Here is a 23,812-nt window from a genome sequence, read left to right on the forward strand (position 1 = left end):
CCTGATCACGTGCACCAGCGCGAGTCTCCCCCGTAGAGCTAGACACGCGCCCACACTCAGGAGGCACGCTCTAACTCGTACAGTACGAGCCAAATTACATTAGGTAGCGCAGGTATTTATCATAATGTGTTACAAGCAGACATGGTCACACATAAGAATTCAATTGCCTCAATTACTTAGGTTAATATTTTTATTTCACATCAAACATCACAATTTATCAGAAATAATCAAACGTGAGATGGTTATAATGTGATGAAGGCTTAAAAGGTGTGAAATCTGACTGAGAGAAGCTGGAGTCCTTAATATGTCCTGAAAACAAAACGGTTTTATCAGTGACTTATCCTCTGTCTGAATCTTAAAGATGTTATTTCATGGTGTAAGACACTAACCTGCGTTTACTGCGGGACTGATCAGGACGCTTCCCTGCCAAGCTGGAAGCCTGGAAGACCTTGGAGATGTTCTTTTTATGGACCCTGCTATGGTCCTTAAGCCAAATTTCATATAATCCCTCAGGAAGGATAGGTGAAGTTAGTTAAGGACCAACATCACTTCTTTCAACACACACACCATGAATCTTCATTCATCTTCATGAAATTTCATATCAGCAGTAACTTTGAATCTTAGTTACACAAGAAAATCTTTTTTTAACATAAAATTGAGGCTGGAATAATAACCTAGGCAACAACAAATCCTTCATCCTTCTCTTGGCTCTTGACGGAGGCGGTCGTACTTTCTCCCTCTCCCTCTCCCTTATCTTTCCTGCTTGGCTTCTCATGTCAGTTGTATAGTCTGGCTTATTCTTTAACCCTAAGATAGTCTCCCAGACTTGTTCTCTAAAAACCTAAAGAAGAATTATGGATTTTATCAACTGGTCCCTTAATGAAACTGACAACTCCTGGGCTTGGGAGAGCCTGATTGTCCTGCGGAGACGTTTGCTGCCGGATACTCGATGGGCAGGGCTGTGAGTACTCAGACTGTGTTTTTTGAACACAGTATGGATAAGATCTTGGAGAAGCTCATGGCTCTGCAATTTGGGGAAGATCGGGAAGAAGAACAACGGGAATTGAGAGACCTGATGGCCAGTGATGGACTTTAGACCTACTGTAAAATTGGAAGCAGTTTGTTCGCACTAACCAAAACAACTACCACTTATCCAACACTTATCCATGTCACCATGTAACACACTCGCATTACGCTTGCCTAAGTGTGGGGTTTGGCACATCCTGATTCAAAGAATGAGCAGCTGCCTCACAGCCCACCAATTTTATGTATTTCCTAGAATTAAAGCACTCCTGGCATCTGTGGAGCTAAAACCCAGTGGATTACTTTTATTTTTTATAGTAATGTCATCACAACAAAAGAAAAAACAAAAAAACAAAAACGTAGTATTACCACATGTGATTGTCGATTGTGAAACCAGTGAATGTAGGCTGGCTGAGGTCTACTCTATTTTCATTTTGCATTTTGTGCTAAACTCAGATGGATTTGTTGCTAGCATTTACCAATAACAGGTAAAAATGATGCGAATAAAAGCAATTTCAGAGATGAAATTGCCATTGCTTGAAAATACCATTCACTGTGTAGCAAAAGAAAGCTGCAACAGTCCTTTTCTTTTTGTTATTTTGGGTTTGATTCTGTTTCAGACGTGTATGTTTGACATTTTGGTGTTGGTTACTCACTAAGTCTGGGCAGATCTCTTATACACAACTTTTCTCTCACTTGTTTCGGAAGTCAGAAGAGAAGTTTTTGTTTTTTTAAACACTGTTTTCTAGTAAGAAAATTAAAAGCTAAACTGAATGTGTTTCTTTAGGTGCTCAAAGGATATTAGCAGTGACTGGCAGACAGAGGATGTCTTTCTCAGTAGGAATGATAATTTCCTGGGAGATTAACTTCTTTGGCTCTACTTCCCCTGCTTGGACAGCACACATTGCAAACAGCTGAACCTTCAGTTCGACCTGCAGACCTGCGGCCACCTAGTAAAACAAGACACCACATATGCCTATGAGACGTTGAAGGAAGTAGAATTTAACCCTTTAACAAACAAAAAATGTCAGCTGTTTTGAACATTTATACAATTAATTCAATAGCATTAAAGTAGAAACGCAGTGGCTGGAACATTAATATAAATATTATATTACATAAAATTTTTATTTCATATTAAACATCAAAATGAAAACTTACAGGGCCAGGGCTGTAGATGACCCGGAGGCCTGTAGCAGGAGGAGGCTGTTTCACATGGAACCTGGCAGCGACAGAGTGAAATAAACCACAAATAGTTAGGTCAGAGTTTTCCCTTTGGACTTGAAGGTGACCCATAAATTGCCTCCACCTAACAGTCCTCATTTCTTTCTGAGGTACTAAAAGACAATTGAAACAAGACCTAAGACTACAAAAATAACCCCCAAAAACCTAAAATCCCTTGTCTCTATCTGTCTGGTGGTTTACCTGCATATGTCAAAACCAACATTCTTCATCACAACAATAATGGTGGAGGAGGTGCCCTCCTTCAGCGTGCCAAAGTCTACGCTCGATGGGATGAGCTGGAAGCCCTTCACAATGGCACCTGTTTGGCACTTCCTCCTCACTTGCTCCTCCGCCTGCAGGAGCTTCAACAGAGGACATACACAAAGAAAAGTTAACAATGAAAAACTGGCAGCTTGATACTACCGTGATAAAAATATAGGGTAAAGTATGTGTACAAATGGTATTATAGGAACATCTTTTTTTAACACTCCCAATTTGATAGGATATCAGCGATAAAAAGGCTCACTCCATCATCAGTGGGATTTAATCACCCCACTGATGATGAAGAGAGGAGAAAAATCCTTCAGGTTATGAAATAATAATGGCACAAACGTATAGATCCTCTAAAGGTCCCATTTTACTTTTCACAAACAAACAAACAAAAAATGAACTATTGGAATGTAAGTTCAAAGTTTCTCTTAATAAACATTGAGCCCATAGGTGGTAATACTATTAACCAATAGCAAGTTTAATACTAGGGAACCACCCAAAACAAAAACTCGACCAGCACATTTTTGGCAAAAAAACAAAAATGATTTTGTACCGGTGCACTGCAGGATTTAGAGCCGAGGACAGAGGATGGTAGGGTGACTGTAGTCTGTCTGGGCTTTCCACTCACATCTAACTGTGGTGACTTGCATTTCCTAGAAGAATCCCTCCAACTGCTTTCACCTGGACGTGTACACGCACACAGACACACACATGATAATTCATAAGTTTGCATAGAAGTGTAAATCATATACAGTATTATTTGTCTTTGTACTGAGCCATCAAGTCCTGGCAGAGATTCAACGATCTAAATAAATGTAAATAAAATTCTGCCTCTGTCCTCACAGAGTGCAGTTTCTGACTGATCATACTGCTCCATGTCTGTATGTTCACAGTGGCTTTACGTCATTTCTGTCCTAAAAAATATTTGATGCATTATTGGTGAGGTTTCCAGGAATTAATAGTAATATAAAACATGAGAAGGTTAGAAACAAACCAGCAGACTGAGGTGTGGGGTTGGTGGGTCTCTTTTCTAGCACCCTGCTACTTCTTGCTGAATGACTAAAAGAAAAAACACAGATTAAGCCCTGATGATGACAGTTTTGTAAGTGGCTAAATCACAGAGTGAAAAATTAAACAGGAGAAACAGTTCAAAACATAATTTGTTCATTATTACCTTGCAGACTGAGACGGTGTTGGGTTTAAAGGCCTTGGAGCTGCAGTGCCAAACACAAATGTAGTTTAATAAACAGCTTCATGTCACTGAAGTCACCATTAAGACTCATTTATTCTGTTGTTTTGCTTTTTTGGGAAGATTCCAATCAAAAAAACATCTTTAAAACAAGTTATACCTCTAGTAAATACTCACAAAGGTATCATAACTTACTGTCCTCCTGTGGCGCATCTTTCAGGAAGCCCTCAGTACTGTCCGACTTGGGAAATGGTGGGAGAGCCATTGACAAACTCCTCATGTCAGGTATTTGTTGCTGTAGCAGACTCTGAGAAAACCAGAAACGGTGCTTCGTGTTTTTATACACTGCACAGAGAAAAATCGACTGGGAATCCTTTAAGATGATGTTAAGCGAATATAGTACCTCGTACAGGGGAATATTTTCTGGGTGGAAAAAGGGAACAACGCTCCTCTTCCTCATAGCCTCTCTGTAGATCTTCTCTTCACGCATCTCCTGCCTAAAATACACACACAAGAATAGAAAAATAGTACAAACTTTAACGGTGGCAGTACTTCTTTTTATCTTTCTGTTAGTAGTACTGAAAGTATTGCAGTAGCTCTAGTTCTGTTCATAAAACCCACTCAGGAAAAGAGAGACGAAAAGTCATTTCTACAATTACTACAAACCAATGTGACTGACAAATGTCCAGATTAAGTCCTATACAAGTCCTAAAAAAGGCTAAGATGCAAAGGCTGCTTTGTTATATTAAGGTTATTACTCACAATCAGTAATAATGTTTTTACCTGTACTGTGTAAGTTTTTCAGTCCATGTTGTATCCTTGTCTTTGGTACAACTGGAAAGAAAAAGAGCATTTCAAAAGCATATTTACACAGATTAAAACCTGGAACTTTCACCTTAGTGAAGATGAGATTATTTTAGCACACGTACCGGTTTAATTTCTCCAAGCTGTCACTTTGTACCGTGGCAAAGTCTTGAGAAACATCTGACTGTTCAGCTGGGCTACAGATTCCTTGGCTGTACAGACTGGCTACGTCCTCTGTGGACACATACAACAAAAGGTGTACTTTCCCCTCAGTATTCTGACACCAAACCAGGACTAAATCAGGTACAAGTCAACTCTAAAAACCAAATGAACTGGTTTATAGATTTGTCTTACCAACCTGAAATCCTCCTATCAATGGTGTGACTGGCATCATCTTCCTCTGGAAAAGACTACAAAGTGCAATATAAGTCAGCTTTTGTCCTTTATGTTATAGTACAAGGTTTACTTTTAGAAGCCAGTATGTAGTAGAGGGAAAGAGCCACACAATGTTCCCTATAACTATAAACATTATCATTGTTATACTCAATATGTGTATGTGTGTGTGCTTACCAAAATCAGATTGATGAGATCACTGGCATGGGCAGTCTCCTCCTCAGAGCGAGGGTCTTTAACTTTCATCTTTTCTGACCGTTGCTCTCTTTCCATCAAACTCTCGATGTATTCCTGCAGTAAAAGCCACATTTCTAGATATGTCTGAAGTCACATTAACGAGATGATTTATATCTTTCTCAAATGTTTTAACACAAACTCCAGTTTTGGGGACAAATGATAAAGAATAATTTTACCTTTAATCGTGAGTCTATAGTATTTTTGAGTGGTGTGGTGAATGGTCGGTGCTGGTATAGTTCTCTCAGCTCCAGGACCTTAGGGCAGCTCCTGACAGGCCGATGATGTACTGCAGAACCTGCAGGCCTCATTCTCAGACCCAAATTATACACTACGTCAGTACCAAATGGAGGACCTGGACTCTTCTTCTGGATTTGAGAGGAACGCAAAAATAGTAAAATGGATTTCAAGTGCTGTTTCTGTGTGTGTGTGTGTGATATGTGTAAGCATGTATAGACATACTTCTACTGCGGGGAAGTCATGCCAGCTGCGGTTTCTGAGGTTGGGAGGGGTAATTTCAGGGTTCTGTTTGTTAAGCAACCACTGAGACCACACACTCTGGTGGCTGGGCTTTAGGATAGTGATGCCAAACTCATCTGGAACAGACACACCCACAAACCTCACATTACTTCCTGGTTAACTGAATAGTTTCTTTTATCCATCTCCTGATGTAACAGAATGACAAAAGTACACTCAACATTAGAGACAGTTAACTGTCATTATACACTATGTGGAAGTTTTTTGAGGGACATTCTTTAACAAAAACCATAGAACAATTTTATTCAGTCCAGTTGTTTCTTGATTTAGGAGACATTAAACCTTGTGTGTTTGCCAATTGTTCCTTCAACAGTGCTATGGTAGGGTCCAAGTACGCCTGGCAGAGCAGCTCCTTTACAGTTTGAGAGCTCAGCAGTTCAGTGCCTGAGCCATCCCCATGCACCAGAAACAACCTGGAAGACAAAATACGTTTGCAGACTGTGAGTAACAATTCCGGACATCAGTTTAGTTATTTGGCATTCATTTCTGCTACCTTTCTTTTAGAGAGTTAAAAAACATAACAAATACAGTTTATAAGAGTTTTCTTACTAAATGCCCTGTGAATTGTCTTTTCTTTGATCTTGTGGACAATTAAAAACAATTGAAATACGAGTGGATGTTGCTGACATTTTGACATACAAGTTCTCAGTAGTCACTACAACTTTATTACATAATGGCTGTTTCATGTAAACACAGAAATAATAGTCAAAAGGGCATTTTTAGGTTGCTTAAGTTTCTCCAGAATTGCATTTTTCCATGGTGACACACACACACAACATACACACAATCAGCCAAGCTACCTGGGACACTGCTCTCTGGGTTTTTCACGAGGCCCATCCGTTTCACTGTCCTCTTCCTTTTCTAGCTCTTCCTCCGTTTGTTTAAGCGTGCTAGTAGCAGGTCTCAAGTTTAGCACAGATATCTGCCCATCCTCCATAACCTGCAACAAAGTTCAGCATGTTACCGAAACTAAAAATAATACGAGCTTAATGAATTTCTATATTTTTTCCCATCATAGGTCTTTCTTTGAGACTTTAAGAATATAGCAAACTATTTCATTGATTCAAATTCCCACATTCCTCCTATGCTAACCACCTTAAAAAAAGACCTGCACAGCAACATAGGCTCACTATCTTGTGATCAGAGAAACTGACCTGGAAATGGTTCCCATCAGGGTCTGTAATTTCACAGGCCACTTTGCCCATATGACTCATAGTGTAAATTCCTGTCTGTTCAGTGGGAGTAGACCCCTTTGGACTTGGAGTTACGAGTGGGTCTGAGGAGTACACGCATGTTCCATCGCTTCTGATGGACAGGACTCCTACACTGGATGGGAACACCTTGGGTACAAAGCACAAATATGGATCAACGGTTCTGCAAACAAGTGTCAAAGTGCAGCCTTATCCATGTCTTAAAGTCATAGTTCCAAGTTTTTATTTAAGTTTTGGTGCCATCTGCTGGCAAATCACGCACCTCGTATTCTCTTTGATTGTTCCCAGTGACGACCGTTCCATCGGCTAAAAAGATATGAGCCGTTTGACGCTCTGGGTACATCACTACTGTGGCGCAGCCCTCCTTCTCTACCAACACCATCCGCTCTTTAGCAGACATCCTTGATTCATCCTTCCCACACCCTTTAGTCTCAACATTCTGAGTCTCTTTGGCAAACACACCATGTTCACTATTCATATGCACACTACTTTCAGTACTTTCTTTTTCTTCACACATACATCCGCACTGATTCAGATTTGTGCACACATGAACAGCTCCCTCCCGGTCACATGCATTCCCTGCACTGTTCCTGCTGATGTCTCCATTGAGACAAGTGTCCTTGACATCCATGTCCCCAGCAATGCTTTCCACACACTCAGTGCAGTCGCTTGCACTTTGAGAGGCTGATTTAAGGGTTACACTCCCTGGCTGCTGTCCTGGAAAAGTAAATGTCACAGGAACATAAATCAGATATAAAAATCTGCTTAGAGATTATAATGTATTTTAATGGTGATAGCATGTATACTGCATATGTTTGTGTAGTCATCTGTAAGTGCAGATCTACTGCTGAGTATGGATTTGATCAATGTACTGTGTGCCTGCTGGTCACCAGTGCGCAGCAAACAGTGTGGATTTGCATTCATTGGCCTTTCTTGCAAGAGGCTGGTAATCCTGGTTCCATCTGCATGCTCTACAACTACAGACCCATCTGGGTTCTGGACAGAAACCACCAGATCCTCGCGGTTCAGCATCACCTAACACAAGAAACCAGAGTCAGCGAGCTAAGTTAGCGATGAAAAGCATAAGACGATTTCAGAATGAGTCTCATTTCTCTCTATATATCATATACTTCAAGGTACTCTGAAATGAAATTTCTGCCCCCAAGCACCGTGAGGATTTTTTAACTCTCACATTTTTATTATGGACTTAATTGCAATGTTGGTAGCCTGTATAATTTAGAAGAAATAGTACTTTCTTGCCTGATGGGTGATGGGGTCAGTAGCCTTGTAAGTGAGAAGGGACGTGGTTGGCATGTTTTTGTGTGTGGTCCCAACAGTACAGATGCGATCTCCACATGGAGTTGTAGTTAACCAACACCCTCTGTGATCCTTAGTCCCCTCCTTTGAGCCCTGTTCTGCAGAGACACAAGACATGCAAAGAGAGTATAACTGTACCACTGAAAATTAATTATCTTCCCAGCAAGCGCCCCGTCACACTCATTACGAGACAGAAGAAGCGCTGTTTTGTATTCAGTGGTACACCAGTCTAACCTTTCTTGCTGTCCTCAGATTCCTGATCAGAGTTTTGCTCCTGAACCTCAGAGTCAGGGACCCACACTGGACCAGAATCCTGACTGAAACTGACTGAGCCATCAGCAAACAGCACCTGCAGTACAAAAAAATAAGAGAAGCCAGAAAAAACGGGCATGATTCTTCACCGTTTTCATGTAACAATTTGTGCAGCTATTCAAGAACTACCTGCCTGGAGTCAGTTGTATATTTATTTCAATATGTGCCTCAGTATGAATGAGTGTACCTCTGTGGATCCATCTCTCATGTAACGGATCACAGCTCCCTGGCTGGTGATAATACGGGACAATTCCTTGGAGAGGGATGTGTCCTGAAGATGTCTTGCCTTTCCTTTGCCATGTAGAGGAAAGCTTTGTCTCACCATAATACCTCCTTCTTTACATGGACACAAAAACACACACAAATCATGTCATATATATTTGAGTATGACTCTTTAGCATATGCAGATGGTTAATGGGATTATAGTAGATGCAGAAAGTTGTGCTAAAACTTCATGAAAGACACATTCATTAAATTCAAGCTATTTGTAGATAGGCCACCAAAATGTGGCACTAGTCTCGGCACATAAGCGGGTAAGCAGGTGGATTTGAGCACAGAAGATATACAGATGAGTCTCTACGAGCACGAACAGGGTCCTACTTGCACCAAGGACGGGAGTCTGCAAAATTGACTGCATAGGTACTATAAATTCTAAACACATCCGTTACTGACCTTGTGTATCTTCTCGCAGATATTGCAGCATGAGGCCATTAGGAATAGAGAGGCTGAGACCGCTGAACGAATTTGATTGCTCTGCTGGTTGACCTTCACAACCCTTAGACATACATTACATATTTAGTCTAATGACAGAACATATTTTATGGCTAAAAACCTATGTGTACACGTAGATATAGTCTACATTAATCTACATTATTTTCTGTAAACATGTAAATGTGTGTTAACCTGGGCCTCTGGAGGTCTGAACTGACTGGATGTGGTTTGTGTCTTTGAGGGAACTGACGCTGCATCTTTTTCCTTGGAGCAGTGGATGGAGGCAGATAGATGAATGGGGTCTGCGATAGATGTCTCTGCTACTTTGCCTTTGGTTTCCTGGGAAATTACTATAATAATAATAACTTTATTTTAAAAAGTACTTTAATAACACGTAAGGGATTTTCACATCACAAAGAAGACTATAAATCAAACAGAGACAAACTAACTCAACATGGGACATTAAACAGAAGCTGCTCACAACAAGTGAGATCAGTGCAGTAAAAAGGAAATATATAATATGTAGACCATCAGCAAGGCACTAAGCTGTAGCAATTCAAGCCAAGCAACAAAGTGCTTTCTTCTGCTCATCCGATTCAGGCTTGTGAGGAAGCTGGAGCCTATCCCGTTTAAAGTTAAATGGGATTAAAAATATTAAAGTCAATCTTAAAACTTTAATTGTAACCAGTATAAGGAGGCCTAAACACAAGATACTGTTTTGAAATTTAAAAAAAGTGTTTTGAACTAATTGCAGGTGTTAAAAATTCTGTTCATTTGTCTGTCTGTGTTCTTTTCTACAATCCATTTTCCAAAGTCCAGACAGGATGAAATAAATGCACATATACCCTCCTCAATGTCAGAGCGAGTGTGGAAGCACTGAAAGTTTTGAAATGTGTCCAGAAGGAAGCATTACTGGACAGTGATTTAACCTGACCCACAGTGAAGATAGACTGACATTTGTGGAAGCTACTGAAAAGCATCTCCATCACCTGATGTATCCTGCCCTCTTTCATTGTCTTTCACTAGGGCGTAGAAATGGATGCCATCTGCATAATCTTAAAAAAGAATACTGAGTTTGCAGATAAAATGCAAATAGAGAAGAAAAAGAAGAAGAGCCAAGGATGGATCGATAACTGGGCAAAGGGGTTACTAAAGTGCAGGTCTGACCAAACAAAAACACTACGCTACCCGTACAGTCAAGGCCTTTTAAACTTGATGCTCCAGGCTTAATAAATGTCAGATGCACTGAGTTTATTAACTATTCAGTACTGTATTTAACCCGTTTGCAACTTTAAGTATAAAAAAAGACTTTCTTTTATAAATATGTACTGTATGTCTGAGTGTAATACCTGTGCGCTCTCCCGTGGGACCGTAGAAACTGTATGAAAGACGAATTCTATTGTCAAGCACAGCTGAGAAGGAGCCCTGCTTCACTGTTTTTATCTCCGCAGGTTCTGCCCCTGAAAGAGACCGCAAACACACACGCACACTAAATGAGTCTATAAATCACATATCATTCACAATAACTGTGGTATTTACACAGGTGTATAAAAAGGTAACCTAAAAATACAACAGGTAGCATCTTTACCTCTACAGTCCTTTTCCGGTTCAATGTTTTTATTGTCTTGGTTATGAGGGAGACATTTTGCAGGATCAACAACAAATTGGTTGATGTGTGTGTAGAAATGATGTCCATCCTTCTTCACAACGACTTTCATTTGGCTGGAACCTGGAGGAAAAACTATGTGTTACTGAGGAATATTTGACCTTTGCTTTATTTATGTTTTTCATTGATTTATGGTGTCATTTGTCTAATAATGGAACTAAGCTCATAAATACTTCAACATTTTTTTCATTCTTAGGGAAATATAGCTGCGGGAGGGGGAGAAAAACTGTACGAATGGTTTAACTTTTTATGTTATCTTAAGATATAACACATGTTTGTAGTTTTCTATAGTGTCTAAGTAAGCTGTTTGTGAGTTTGTAGTTGAAGGTCTGCTTAGATTCATGAAGAACACAGACAGATCCCGTACCTTGAACAAAGCTGACTGTCTCCACAGTGACACGTCCTCCATCGGAGGGGAAAAGGTACTGGAGACAACCTGACACATGGATCAATTTTCCATCCATGATGTAGCCAGTGAAACCCTAAACATTGGACACACACATCATATGCATGGAGTCATTTATTACTTAACCTGAACGAAGCTGTTTCACTTATCAAGACCTTAACCAAAACACGAGTTTAGTTCTGTAATGGGTTCTAGGTGTGTGCGCTCACATTGAAAGGTTCCTCTGCATGCTGTACTTCTACAACTTCATCCACAGGGGGCGCTGTTGTGATAGCTGACTCTGTGGGAGGGTTGGCTGAGCTGCCTTCCGTCCCTGGCCTGCTCTTCTTGTCATCAGATGACGTTTTCTTTTTCTTGTTGTCGGTTGACTTATCCTCCTTTTTCTGCTGCTTATCTTTCGGCAAATCCTCTTTCTTTGACTTTTTGGGTATCGCCTCTTCCTTCTGACGCTCCTGCTCCAACTTCCAGGCCTGTAACACCATAATACTGTAACCATGTAACACTTTGGTGACTCTAAAGTAGTTTAATGTGGCTGTGTTCTAGCCTGAGATAATGAGAAATCTTATTTTATCTCTAGACGTACTTTACACATAAAATACTGAAAACTGGAACTATTAGAACTGGATCATGAATTTGAACTCATGAATTTATTACTTAACTGCTCTGTGAAAAAGCATCTGAGGGATATAAGAAATGAGACTGCTCTATGAAATTCTCCATGTCAGATTCAGGTGTGTGTACTTGTGTGTTAGCCTGTACTGACTTTAAGGGAGCCTTTTCTGATGAAGACTTCCATTCTCTCATCCTCCTTGGAAGAACAAACAGTATTGTCATCTAGTCCAGGAAGAAATCACATATTATATGTATACAGAGGTAAGCAAGGTTAAATTGGTAGAGCCACATATTGATCACTATAGTACGATACCTTTTGGAGAATCAGATTCTGGAGTGTCGTTTCCGTCTTGCGTTGTGTCTCTCTTTGATTCCTCCTGTCTCGTCCACTGTGAAACAGTATCTGCCACATGCTCAAAGTAACTCCTGTACAGACAGACAGGACAATGTAGAGTGAGCTGCAGATTACGCTCTTTAATGAATCCAGGAGTGAGTACTCGGTTCCAACACATTGCTATGACACAGACATGTACATCCATGAAAGCAATCAGCAAAAGATTTCTTACTATTCCTCTTGTAACAAGCATCATTTCACACCTGAACTTGACATCGGTGTGAAGAGCCACATGCCAGAACTCCCTGGACTGGCGTTGAGGACTCATGGGATTGTGGCAAAAAACGTATAGGATGTTGTTATGGCTTCCTCTGAAGGTGTCCAAGCAGCAGTATTCCTCTGATGCTAACTGGAGCAACTACACAAAAGAAGGAAGTCAAAATATCCAAGCAAATGCCTCAAACTGTAAAAACACATAAAGAACGGTGCTGTTTTCTGCTTTTCTGCAGGATGTACATAATACTGCTGCAGAGTATAGCCTCAACTTTGTTTAGTTTGCTCATTAAGCCCATTTCATCTCTTGCATTTTACATTTAAAGCTTCAGAGTAGAGGAGACTTAACGTGTAGTAACCACAGTACGTCTAATGTGACACCCCTAACACATTTAACAAGATAAAACAGATATATCACCTGAGGCAGGACGGTGGCATTGTGGTGCTCAGCATAGCGCCAGTGAAACAGAGATCTCAACCTACAGCTCTGTATGTCAGGTAAGTCCAGGTGGCTACACACTCTACCACTCTGCTCCTGGGGGAAAAATACAGGATCCATTGCTGTTTTCTTTTTTTTAAAATTAAAGCAAGCTAAAAAATAAATAAATAAAGAGATAAATATAAGAATAATACCTCTCTGTTAGAAGGCTCGTCAGTAAGAAATGTTGGATCTATAGTAAAGTAAAGCAGTGATGTAGGGTGTTTCATGAGTGAGTTGTAAAATGTAACATACTGCATGTAAGCAAGTGTCATAACATAACAGTAAGTGAATTAACTAATATAACATCAGACCTTTGTTCCTCATGTTATAAAGCTGCTGTTTAGCAAAGGATAACGGGTCATCCCAGGGGATTACTATTGATGTCTGCTGCTGTGCTGGGTCTGCTATTCCACGTAACACACCCTGCTGATCCACCCCGGACAGCGGCATAGCCTCCAAGACGCTCTGATGAAAAAAACGCTCCACCTCCGGCCATGACACATCATCTGTAGGAAGCCGATGAATCAAGAACTTTATTACAAGATTCACCAACATATACTGTAAGCAGGTACAGTGAGTTGACCCGAGGCCTTAAGCACAGGTTCTGACCATCTGTGCAGTAGTGCTGTAGCTGTTGTTTGATGGACATCCAACAAGATTTTCTGTTTTTCTGCTGAGTGACTGACTCGATCATCTCCCACACCGGAGACAGTCTCATCATGGACAACTCCACCTCTGTCGGATCGAAATCCTGAACCACCTAAGAGGGTCACGTGCATGTACACAAATACACAGCAGCTCTTTTTAAACCAGGCAGTCATTTTCTTAATATCATGTAAAAATCACACACAGACAACATAAAAACTTGATTTTAAAATACAATAAAATTACTTACACTGATGTCTCTCAAGCGCTGGGCCCGCTCATCATGGTGTCTGATAACCAGAGGTTGCTCAGTCTTCCTGTCAGTTTCCCTTGCTCCAAATTTCGCCACTAGCCTCTAGCACAGATAAACAAAGATAATAAAATTGAGAAACATTAATAAATTGTACACTGTGCTCTAAGCGTACCTGAGAACCCAGAACTCATTGTTAAACTGGAGCTTATAAACCTTTTCTGATAGAAGTTAACAACATTATTTGCAGTTAGTTTCTGATCAAGTTTTTCACTTAAGCAGGAGATAAAATTTCTCTTTGCTGGTATGAGCAACAGATCCTAGTAAGAATTTGTTAAAATGTCAAAAATGTCAAATATATTAAATAAGAGTCTTGTTAACCTGACCTAGAGTTGTGATTCTGAGTGAGGGAACACTTATCATAAACATGCAAAGTGTTTGGAGTATTTTTAAGGCCTCAGTGAAAATCTCCCAACTAAAGCAATGTAAACTGTGTTTTTGTGCTTTCTGTGGGGTTTGTGGAACAATGCTGGTGCTGTAATGTGAATTTCCTGTATGCAGGAATAAAAAGCCAGCTTAATGCATATGCATATGTTCATAAAGTAGCAGCTTCAAGCTGTTTTCATGATTAGAGTGAATGTTTAAAAGGAGCTTATGGAAAATCTTAGAAGCAAAGTCATATTTAAAGGAATCCTGTCCTACCCTCCAAAATCTTTCTTCCTTTGAGCTCATGGCTGGTTTCTTAGTATTAGTATTTATTAGACATATATACAGAAAACCTCAATATTTCTGCTAAAGTTACACATTGAATATAGCGCCATCTGCTGGTGGTCCACTGGTATGTATTTGTAGCATGGTTACTCAGTGCTGTACTTGTTATTTCAGCATTACGCAGCTCTGATTAATCTCTACAATAAGGATTAATAAGGACGTGTTAAGCATTATTATATTGGAGTATTTCTTGAAGAATCCATATCTGATTCATTTTGATGAATTAGATTTGGAATTGGATTCTTCTATTAATGCATACATGTGACTGAGTTATGACTTAAATGTGAGTTTGAGTTCATTAAAAATACAATTGTTTTGAATACCAAAACCTTTTGTTCTGTAAAAATGAAAAAAAGTTTTCATGCATAAACAGCATGAAATAGATGACATGGTTTTCCTGTCACATGTTCAGGAAACCGAGTGTTTTACCCCACCCATCCCCCATACGTCACAACCAAGCCCATCCTACTTAGGGAATGTTGCCGCAAGTGCTCTATTATCATAACACAAGAGCTTGTGGGGATTTGCTATTCAGCTTTAAGTGTCTGACACTAATCCTGTCCACAGAAATATGACCTTATCTTCCTGTGAGTCGGCGCCTTCTGTTTAAAAGAAGAAGGGGAAAAAAAAAAAAAAAAGCTGCTGCATTGGCCGGGAATCGAACCCGGGCCTCCCGCGTGGCAGGCGAGAATTCTACCACTGAACCACCAATGCTTCACATACTAGGCTGGAGGCTTAGCGATTTTTTGTGGTCTTCTCAGCACGTGTTCTTTGGATTTATCTAGGTGTGTATTGTTATGCAGTGGTACCTATACCTTCTTATCCTCTTCATTCTGTACTGTGTTTAGGAGGTTGTTTAATACATAGAGTCTCTCCTCTTCTTTTTGTACTAGTGGCAAGAAGTTTTGGAGCATATAGCTGACCAGCTGGTGGTCTAACCAGGGGCTGCTGAGAGGTTTGGAGTCCTCAGCCACATGGGGGTGGGCAGACAAGGACTGCTCTGCAGAAATCACCACCTAGAGACACAAATTGTACAAATTCTAATATGTCCTCATTTTAGCTATTCATTAATCAGTCACACAACATTTTCCCATCAACCATATTTGGAAATGCTTCTTTCACACACAGTAAGAGACAGAGCAAAACTGCACATTCACAAAACCAAATGCACACATACCTGTTCCAACATACAGTGCAGGATCAAAGGCACAGAGCAGGCCTCAGGAGCAACCAGGTCCAGCAGGTTGTTATAGTAACACATGTCCACATCTAGAGAGAGAGGAAGGAGCCTGTTCTCTGTCCACCAAGAAGAAACCATTAAAAAGAGAAAGGATTAGGAGGTTTTAATTCAAAATGCCAAACAAGACTATACCAAAATAGTCCAGATGAACATTAACAATAACAAAATTTCACCTTGGTCTCCTGGGGCTTCCTCCTGACCTGACTTCTTCTTGGAGAGTGGGGTTGGAGCTGCTGACACAACCTGGCACAAGGAACAGAAAAATCATCTCCATTCTGACAAATATCAACAAATAAAGAGAAAGAAAAACAATGATGTCAGTGTAGAGGTTCAGGACCAGTGCTGTGGGTCATATCTGGAGTGTTGTTTTTAGATAAAAAGCTATGTTGTCTGATTGTGAGAGGATTCATTTCAGACTAGATCTATCCTCCTCAATATACTCTTGAAAAAAACCCACACATTTACCAACCAGAATATCAACACTTTTATTTTGATAGTGTGATTGACAATCTTTTTTGTATTTTGTTTTGATAAAGCCAAAAACGGAGGGTTAAGTGCAGGTTAGGGAACACTGGTTTGTACCTAGTGGGTTAAAACCAGTGCATGAAGCCTAATGGATAGGCTTCTTAAGCCAGGGATTGTGGGTTTGAGTCACATCACAAGCGTAAGCAGAGTGGCGCAGCGGAAGCGTGCTGGGCCCATAACCCAGAGGTCGATGGATCGAAACCATCCTCTGCTACAAGCCTATTTTATAAAATAAATCCATTCAAGAAAACTACCGGTGTCTAACTTTATCTACATATATTTACCTCCACAGGCTCTGAGTGCTTCACAACAGCAGGCACACTGATGAATTTAACATTGTTCCGGTATTGCTGATACTGCCTTCTGACGTCTAGGCAGTCATAGATAAGACTGGCCACACCGTCAAAGATTTGGCTTCCCAACTCCAGCTGGACACACAGCATAGACACACAGACACGGATTTCAAGTAAAAAGCAGGTCACGTCATGTGATGCTTAAACAAAACAAAGCAGATATGTAATATATAATTCAAACTGGATAACAGAAAAACAAAATAATGTGCAATATTCTAATAAACTCAAAAATGAGACCAGATATGTTAAACACTTATCTACTCACCACAGTTTCAGGGTCCTGCGCGTCAAAGGGAAGCAAGAAGTGAGGAACAGTGTAGCTGAGCTGAACCACATCATGGAGCCTGGAGTCTGGTGGCCCGCTGTCCAAAACTGATCTCAGACCTGACCAGAATTCATTCAACTTCCTTTCCTGCACAGCTTTTGTACACGCAGAAAAAATGATGATGCAGTGTAAACATACATGTCTTATACTTCTCTTATAACAGACAATAAATCTACTATTTACTGAAGATAGCAAACAGAAGATTTACTGTTTACTCCTTACCTGCATCAAAAACCGGCGAAGCTCTGAGACTCTGTTCATTTCCCTCACAGCTGTCTTGGTGATCCTGCTGCTCCTCCATATTTTGGGAGAACTCCAAACACAATTTGATGACATTAGACACATGAACACCTATGGCATCAAGTCCCGCTATCAGTTGCGGCTGGTAGAATCCCAGGATTAGAATATAGTGCTGAGGACCCCACTCTGGCTCATCGTCTATGACCAAGACACAAAATCAGTGCGCACAAGATTTTAAAGCACGAAACAACCTGAACAAGTATATTAATCTTTACCACTTTAGCTTTTCATCAGCTTTTACCTTTGAAAGTAGGTGGCTCAACATCACCCCTGCGCTTCAGCTTGGTCTTCTTCTCCTTGGGTGGTATCACCGGTGTATGAGGACCCTTTCCCTTTTTATCAGAGACTGTTGTCTTTTCCTCCTCAGCCTTAAACATAAAACAGTTTTAAAAATATGACTCTGAGGAACATCTCAAATGTTTTGTGGGTTTTTTTGTACCTACAACTCAGAATTATATCACTGGTGGTACAAAAGCTGTCTTGAATGAAACAATACTTGACCATTAACCAAGTATAGGCCATGTACCCATGACATGTGAAACACAAACGAAGAATGTAATATTACAGGGGTATGATGAATACAAAAATACAAAGAATTTGGAGTTACAATAAATCTTTTTTAAAAACAACTAGATGTTAGTAGTGTTAGTAAGATAACACTGAAAGTGAAATTTCACGCCCTGTCAACACCTTAATTAATTATAAAGGAATAAGAATCACTTAAATAACAAGTCATTTACCTGGTTAGCATCTGACCTCTGCTGATAACAGGCTTTGATAAGTAGCAGCTGGAACTTCAATATTTTTGCCATCAGGTCACAGGGAATCCCCTCTCCTGCATCGAGCAGCAGTTTAGCTGGCTCTGTAACCTACACAAAACACAGACACTTGTAAATACACACACAACAATGACTGTTACACTGAAACACGTCACATAAAAACAACATTATTCTTTGGCATGGTGCACAAAGTCACTCCTGTAAAAATTTCCAAAGCATACCTGATAGAACATGGGGGCATCGTCGGGTTTTTTTGCTTTGGGATTCCCCAGCTCATGGATCTGCAAAGAGGAAGGATTTTACTTTACAATATATATCATGAATGGTACATTACTAAGCTATAAGCTATTAAGCAATATTAAACACAGCTCTGGAAGGTCCATCCCAGTTTTAAGCGCAACTGTCAAGTCAACTCTGTATAGGAGCCAGTCAAATACGACGACTACCACATGCTCACCTAAAAGGGATGCCCTTTGAAATGTGGGAGAAACCTTGAGCATCCAGAAAGAAAGCCAGGTAGGTTCAAACACCCACCCAAAGGGCTCATCCTGCTGATGGATTCGAACCACGACCTTCTTGCTGGTAGGCGTTAGTATCATGACGCAGTCACTAACACCGCCATGCATCATTTGAGACAAAGTAGGCTCATTTTTAAGTGTAAATGATGTAAAGCAAGTCTAGTAGCGTCAACAATAAAATATAAAATGTGTTATATCAACACCACAGGTCCCTTTAATATAAAGGAAGTAACAAAGTTAGAGTACCTTTGCAAGCGTGTCGTCCCAAGTTAGCAAGGTGAAAAGTTTGCGTTGCGGTTCCTGTACAGCCAAGGCCAGCGCCTGGATCAGTTCCTCCTCCTGCGGACCTCTCCCAACCACAAAAGACACACATGCCTGCCACGAATCCTGGGAAGGGCAATACGTTTTACGATATACCACTGCAATACACCCCAGTCACAGGCTACATTATTTCATATCATATTTATACATATTTGCTTTGCAGTATATGACAGCTCGCTTTAGGCTCAGTGATGGCGCAATTTATGCTAAGACAAATGAAAAAAAAATTACGTTAAAGAAAAAAAAAAGAATAAAAAGCTTTTAAGAAGCATAACAACGTTTACTAATAACATTTAGGGATGTCGAAATTATAACTTCCGGTCTGAAAAATCGAAGCTGCCTGATCTGGCTAATCGCGCGCGCGCACCCATTAACCTGCCCTTAGACTCGGCTAACGCCTTATGAGAAAACTGCGAGATTCACTCAGTGTGAAGAGGATATAAATGTTTCCAACAAACTATTTAAGTTCAGCCAAAAAAAAAAGTGGTCAGTGAGACGACAAACCTCTTCAAACTCTGCTTTGATGAGACCAGTCTCCCAGTTCTTGTTTACTGCGCCTCCATCAGTACTGGACTTTTTAGCAGAGCCCTTTTTAGCTCCCTTTGGTGGCATTTCCGCTTAGTGGTAATTCAACAACACAGAGCAGTGAAAACAGTAATGCAATTTTCGAGTTAGAGATCAACTTTAGATTACTAACTGTGAGTTGTCATCTGGTGCTCATGTTGCCCCTGGTAACCGCAAGGGCACGAGTGTCAAGTAATGTTTTCAGAGTGGGACTTCCCGTAGACTTTCAGAACAAAAGCTTGACGGAACGCGCCTTCCTGTTTACAAATTCGCTGTTTCGTCGTGTTAGACTTTAGTAGTAAAAAGGTACGAAAACAAGAATTAGAATATAATAAAATCTGCTTCGTTTTTAAAGACACAACCTTTTAGTCCAATGTTGCTGTCGTTTGCTGTCTCCACTAGGTGGCCGTATTATACTTTGTCTGCAGCTGCGCTTTCACAGCAGAGTCACAACCCATCGTGAATCAAAACTTTACAAACCAAATCCAGGTCGTTGCTTACACAGTTTCAGTGATTGTTATATCTATAGTAGTACATGGTAATCAGTTCTTAAGTTCAAAGCATTTGGCTTTGTAAACCTAACCAAAAAAAGAGCTCCCATTTACCAGTTGAATAGATTCAAACCTGAGCAATATTGTCACTGTGCCCAGACAGTGAACACTGAAAACAGCTGATTAATTTCTGTGATAGAAACAGTGATCCAGAGCAACTGAGAATAGATAATGACGGCACATACACTTTTTAAAATCCTATAAAGCAGTGGTTCCCAAACTTTTTTTTGCTGGGCTCCCCTTTGTTTTACAAGAATGTTGTTCGCCCTGTTTCGTCCACACGTAAACGGCGTTTCCAATCACCGAAAACGGAGATTTTTTTAAAACTCCTTTTTCGTCTTTACGTGTTGAAGAGGAATACAGAGTTCATCACGCAACGTTAAAGGTATGTGCCTTTTTTCACGTCACGCTGTGCACCACGTTATTGTTTACATGAGAGGAATTGCAGAATGGCAGATTAACAGTATTTTGTCTCTATCTTCAGGTTTTACAGGCTTACACACGCAGTTACTGTCCCTCCATTTAGAAAGGCAGAGGCCTCACGGTGTAATTATTTTACATGTAGTTGTTTTTTCCCTGTGTAATAATATTCAACATTGCTATCAATACATTTAAAAAAAAAAGCCTCTCTGTGCAAAATGGGTTTAAAAACATAAACAGCTGTTGGATGCTGTTTGTCCGTGATTTGAACGGGGAACAAATCGTGGCAGGATCAGTCTGATATTATTTGTATCCAGCTGTAACTTTAGTGTATAAAGAGCCAACATCTCCAAAATGTTTACAAGTGTTTGTAAACCACAAATCAAGAATGTGGGATACTGTTTGTCCGTGATTTGGAGAGCCCAGCGCTGCTCCCGACGAAGGGAAAATTAATTTTGCAGGGGGAGACCTACCTCAGCACTTGTGTGAAACCAAAGGGCAGATATGCTTCACCATATTTTCTAGTCTTTGGCTTAGAATGAAGTTGGTTTGGAAACATGTTCAGCTATGCTTCATCTCCTGCTTTGCGTTTGTGTGGGAGCCCCCTGCTAGCAGTGTCCAAGCATTGTTTTTTGTTTTTTTCCCTTTTCATACCGCCCCCCCCCCCCCTAGGGGGCGGGGCCCACACTTTGGGAAGGTCTGCTATAAAGGATGGTGAAACAGTTGTTCTACAATATGAGCCAAGCAACAAGATAAAGGTTAAATATAGCAGCCATGGACAAGAGCCTTCAGTTCAACGTTCATATATTCATTATTTTCAATCGTAATGCAGTCAGTGTTGAAAAAAGAAACCAGCCTTGGCAAGGTTTTATTTTACAACAAGACTTTAAATGCTAATCAGGTGAATACACAGATTTAATAAATCTAAAGAGGTTGTGACCACTTTACCACCCCAACACACTCTCAGACAGTAATTAGCAATTCATGATAATATTATTTATATTCTTTTTAATCGGTCTGCTTGATGTTGATGTTCTTTTTAAAAAGAATAGGATACTCTCATCTGTTTTAAGTAAACCAGTGCATTCATATTATTGATTTTGTCCACTGAAACATCATTTAAACTACTTCTCATATACTTTGGCATAAACTTTGCTTTACTAATCTTTAACTTTATTTTTTTAAGGAAGGTGACAAAACATGAAAATCAGTGATGTCAAAAGCATTTCCTGTTTAATTTCAGCGCAACCCATCCATAACCCATAATTTCTAGTGAAAAACACGAGAGATGCTCCCCAACTCCTGTGGGTCAGACTGCCTGTTTAGTTCTGGTTTCCGAGGTATTTTTATTCTTGGCACATATCCTCACAAAATGTTTATATTGCACACATTACTCTGGCTTTGTATGTTAAAAGCAAAAAAAAATGCTTTGTGTAAAATGAAGGCTTATATATCTACTGGGCATCTGTTAATGGGCACACATTCAGTTATTCAGTTGAATCTTCCTTGCTCTGTTCATATTACAAACAATTTCATGCATCTCTACATCTTTGTTCCCAAGCACATCCATTAGTTATGGAGGAACTGCCATCTCCAAACCTTCCAGAGGCAGTGTCCTACAAAGGTCACACATAGCCGCCACATAAACACTGTAGTGACACTTATATAACAGTCCGCATACTGAAAATAGCATAGCAACATCTCAAAATATCCATTTCTTTTAGTCCTGCACTGCTATTAAGCTTGTTCATCATGTGCCTGCAGGGGCTATTTCATTACGTCCAAGACCAGTCATAAGAGTTTATTTAAAATCTCAGTTCACTCACTACTCAAAATAATGCACATTGCACAACTAAATATCAAATATCTCAGTAGGAAGGAAATATGACGTCACATGGGAAGGTACTACCTGTACGTTAGTTACAGTTTATTACACCCTCGAGGTACAAATTGTAAATCACGTATTTATAACCTGTTTAACATCATTCAGAGGCTAAGCTTTCGACACATATTCACTAGTTCAGCTGCAGCTCATAAGCACCTTCATGCAACTGTGGAAGGAGTGTTACAGACTCATGGCAATGGAGGAAAAGTGAGCATAAAATAACCCAAAACAGAAATGCATTCATTTTAATGCAACCCATCAAATCGGTCCTACCATACATACTGTCCTTAAAAGTTAAAATTACTTTTCTCACCAGGCATTTTCTACATTTAGATCTACATTACATGTCCAATAAATTTTTATGGCACAAGGTGCATGGAGAAGACAAAGATCTGATGACGTGAAGACAGTTTAAGTATTAGGGAAACTGTCGCTGGAGTCTTCACGTCATCCTACATTTGATACTGTGTCATGGATTGTAAGTTTCTTAAAATTGAAGCCCCCTCGGATACATCAGAAAAAGATGATTAGGATATTACGCTAGGCGGGACTCGTACTAAATAAACATATCTCATGCCACACAGCGCTGGTAAGAAATGTCTACTTTTAATCCAAAAAGAAAGCGCTGCAAACGTTGGTGTTTTTCCACGGTCACTGTACTATCTTCTTACTTTTAAGGCTAAATTAAGCTCGGCACAGCACATCCTACAGCCACTGAAACTTTGCAGGCCAAAGCAGATTTAACATCTCCCTCTTGAACATCACATGCTGCCTGCTCCAATGGCAGCAAGAGTCAAGTGTTTTAAAGATATGTATTTTGATACCCAAACATCATGTGATGAAACTCGTAAACATGAGCTTGAACACTCAACCACCTAACGCCTTCTTCTTCTTTCTTCGGATGGAGGGCTCATTTTTTCTCTTTTGTGCAAACAAAGCTGAAAATAAAGTGACGTTTTTTTCAAATTAAGTTTTATCGTCTAACTTTCAAGAATTTTATTGTTTCCTGGTGTGAGATAAAGATCGCGGCATCACAGGGCAGCTGATCCAGAATCACTTATTACCTAATTCCAAATGGGGATACTGACCAATGTAAGAAGGGCCTCCTGTTTTTTTGTTTGGTTGGGTTTTTTTCTATGTTTATGCTATGAACTGACATACCCAAAAGATGATGAGGCAATAGGGAAAAGTTTTTGTTTACTTAGAACATAAACAAACAATCAGATAAACATATCTGCATTACAAGATAACCCCGGGTCCCAGAGTGGCATGCATTCTCCTTTTAGTAAGTTCATCAGATTTCCATCTTCCCAGAAAGACCTTGCTCTACGGGTCAGGAGGAAACATGGAATCAAGCCCAGCTCATCTCTC

The 23,812-nt window shown here is 40.1% G+C and overlaps 1 protein-coding gene and 1 non-coding gene across 3 annotated transcripts; both read right to left on the minus strand.

Annotated features, from left to right (window-relative positions):
• Positions 1 to 172: 172 nt before the first annotated feature.
• On the minus strand, positions 173 to 20,106 carry spag17 (sperm associated antigen 17). 2 transcript variants are annotated; one of them, XM_026161731.2, is made up of 49 exons: positions 19,526 to 20,106; positions 18,947 to 19,087; positions 18,404 to 18,463; positions 18,144 to 18,272; positions 17,645 to 17,771; positions 17,326 to 17,541; positions 17,044 to 17,198; positions 16,710 to 16,853; positions 16,074 to 16,143; positions 15,838 to 15,956; positions 15,476 to 15,676; positions 13,890 to 13,994; positions 13,604 to 13,754; positions 13,306 to 13,500; positions 13,147 to 13,184; positions 12,932 to 13,048; positions 12,504 to 12,658; positions 12,220 to 12,332; positions 12,058 to 12,128; positions 11,504 to 11,764; positions 11,256 to 11,370; positions 10,811 to 10,951; positions 10,572 to 10,682; positions 9,415 to 9,572; positions 9,184 to 9,286; positions 8,699 to 8,847; positions 8,434 to 8,548; positions 8,143 to 8,297; positions 7,755 to 7,917; positions 7,145 to 7,599; positions 6,826 to 7,011; positions 6,472 to 6,611; positions 5,954 to 6,084; positions 5,597 to 5,730; positions 5,314 to 5,502; positions 5,078 to 5,191; positions 4,866 to 4,917; positions 4,633 to 4,741; positions 4,487 to 4,537; positions 4,107 to 4,200; positions 3,899 to 4,010; positions 3,689 to 3,728; positions 3,509 to 3,573; positions 3,068 to 3,195; positions 2,446 to 2,606; positions 2,182 to 2,242; positions 1,826 to 1,973; positions 390 to 522; positions 173 to 309 (listed from the first exon to the last, which is right to left on the minus strand). In XM_026161731.2, the coding sequence occupies exons 1-49, from the start codon at positions 19,631 to 19,633 to the stop codon at positions 300 to 302; spliced, it is 6,399 nt and encodes a 2,132-aa protein (XP_026017516.2). In that variant the 5' UTR covers positions 19,634 to 20,106; the 3' UTR covers positions 173 to 299. The 2 variants fall into 2 exon arrangements, with proteins under 2 accessions (XP_026017516.2, XP_026017518.2); XM_026161733.2 differs by having other exon boundaries at positions 7,773 to 7,917; positions 19,526 to 20,085.
• trnag-gcc (transfer RNA glycine (anticodon GCC)) lies at positions 15,304 to 15,374 on the minus strand. Its single transcript has one exon. It is a non-coding gene; the product is annotated as a tRNA-Gly (tRNA).
• Positions 20,107 to 23,812: the final 3,706 nt, after the last annotated feature.

Source organism: Astatotilapia calliptera, chromosome 3 (assembly GCF_964374335.1).
Source record: "Astatotilapia calliptera chromosome 3, fAstCal68.1, whole genome shotgun sequence".
Classification (NCBI taxonomy): Eukaryota; Metazoa; Chordata; class Actinopteri; order Cichliformes; family Cichlidae; genus Astatotilapia; species Astatotilapia calliptera.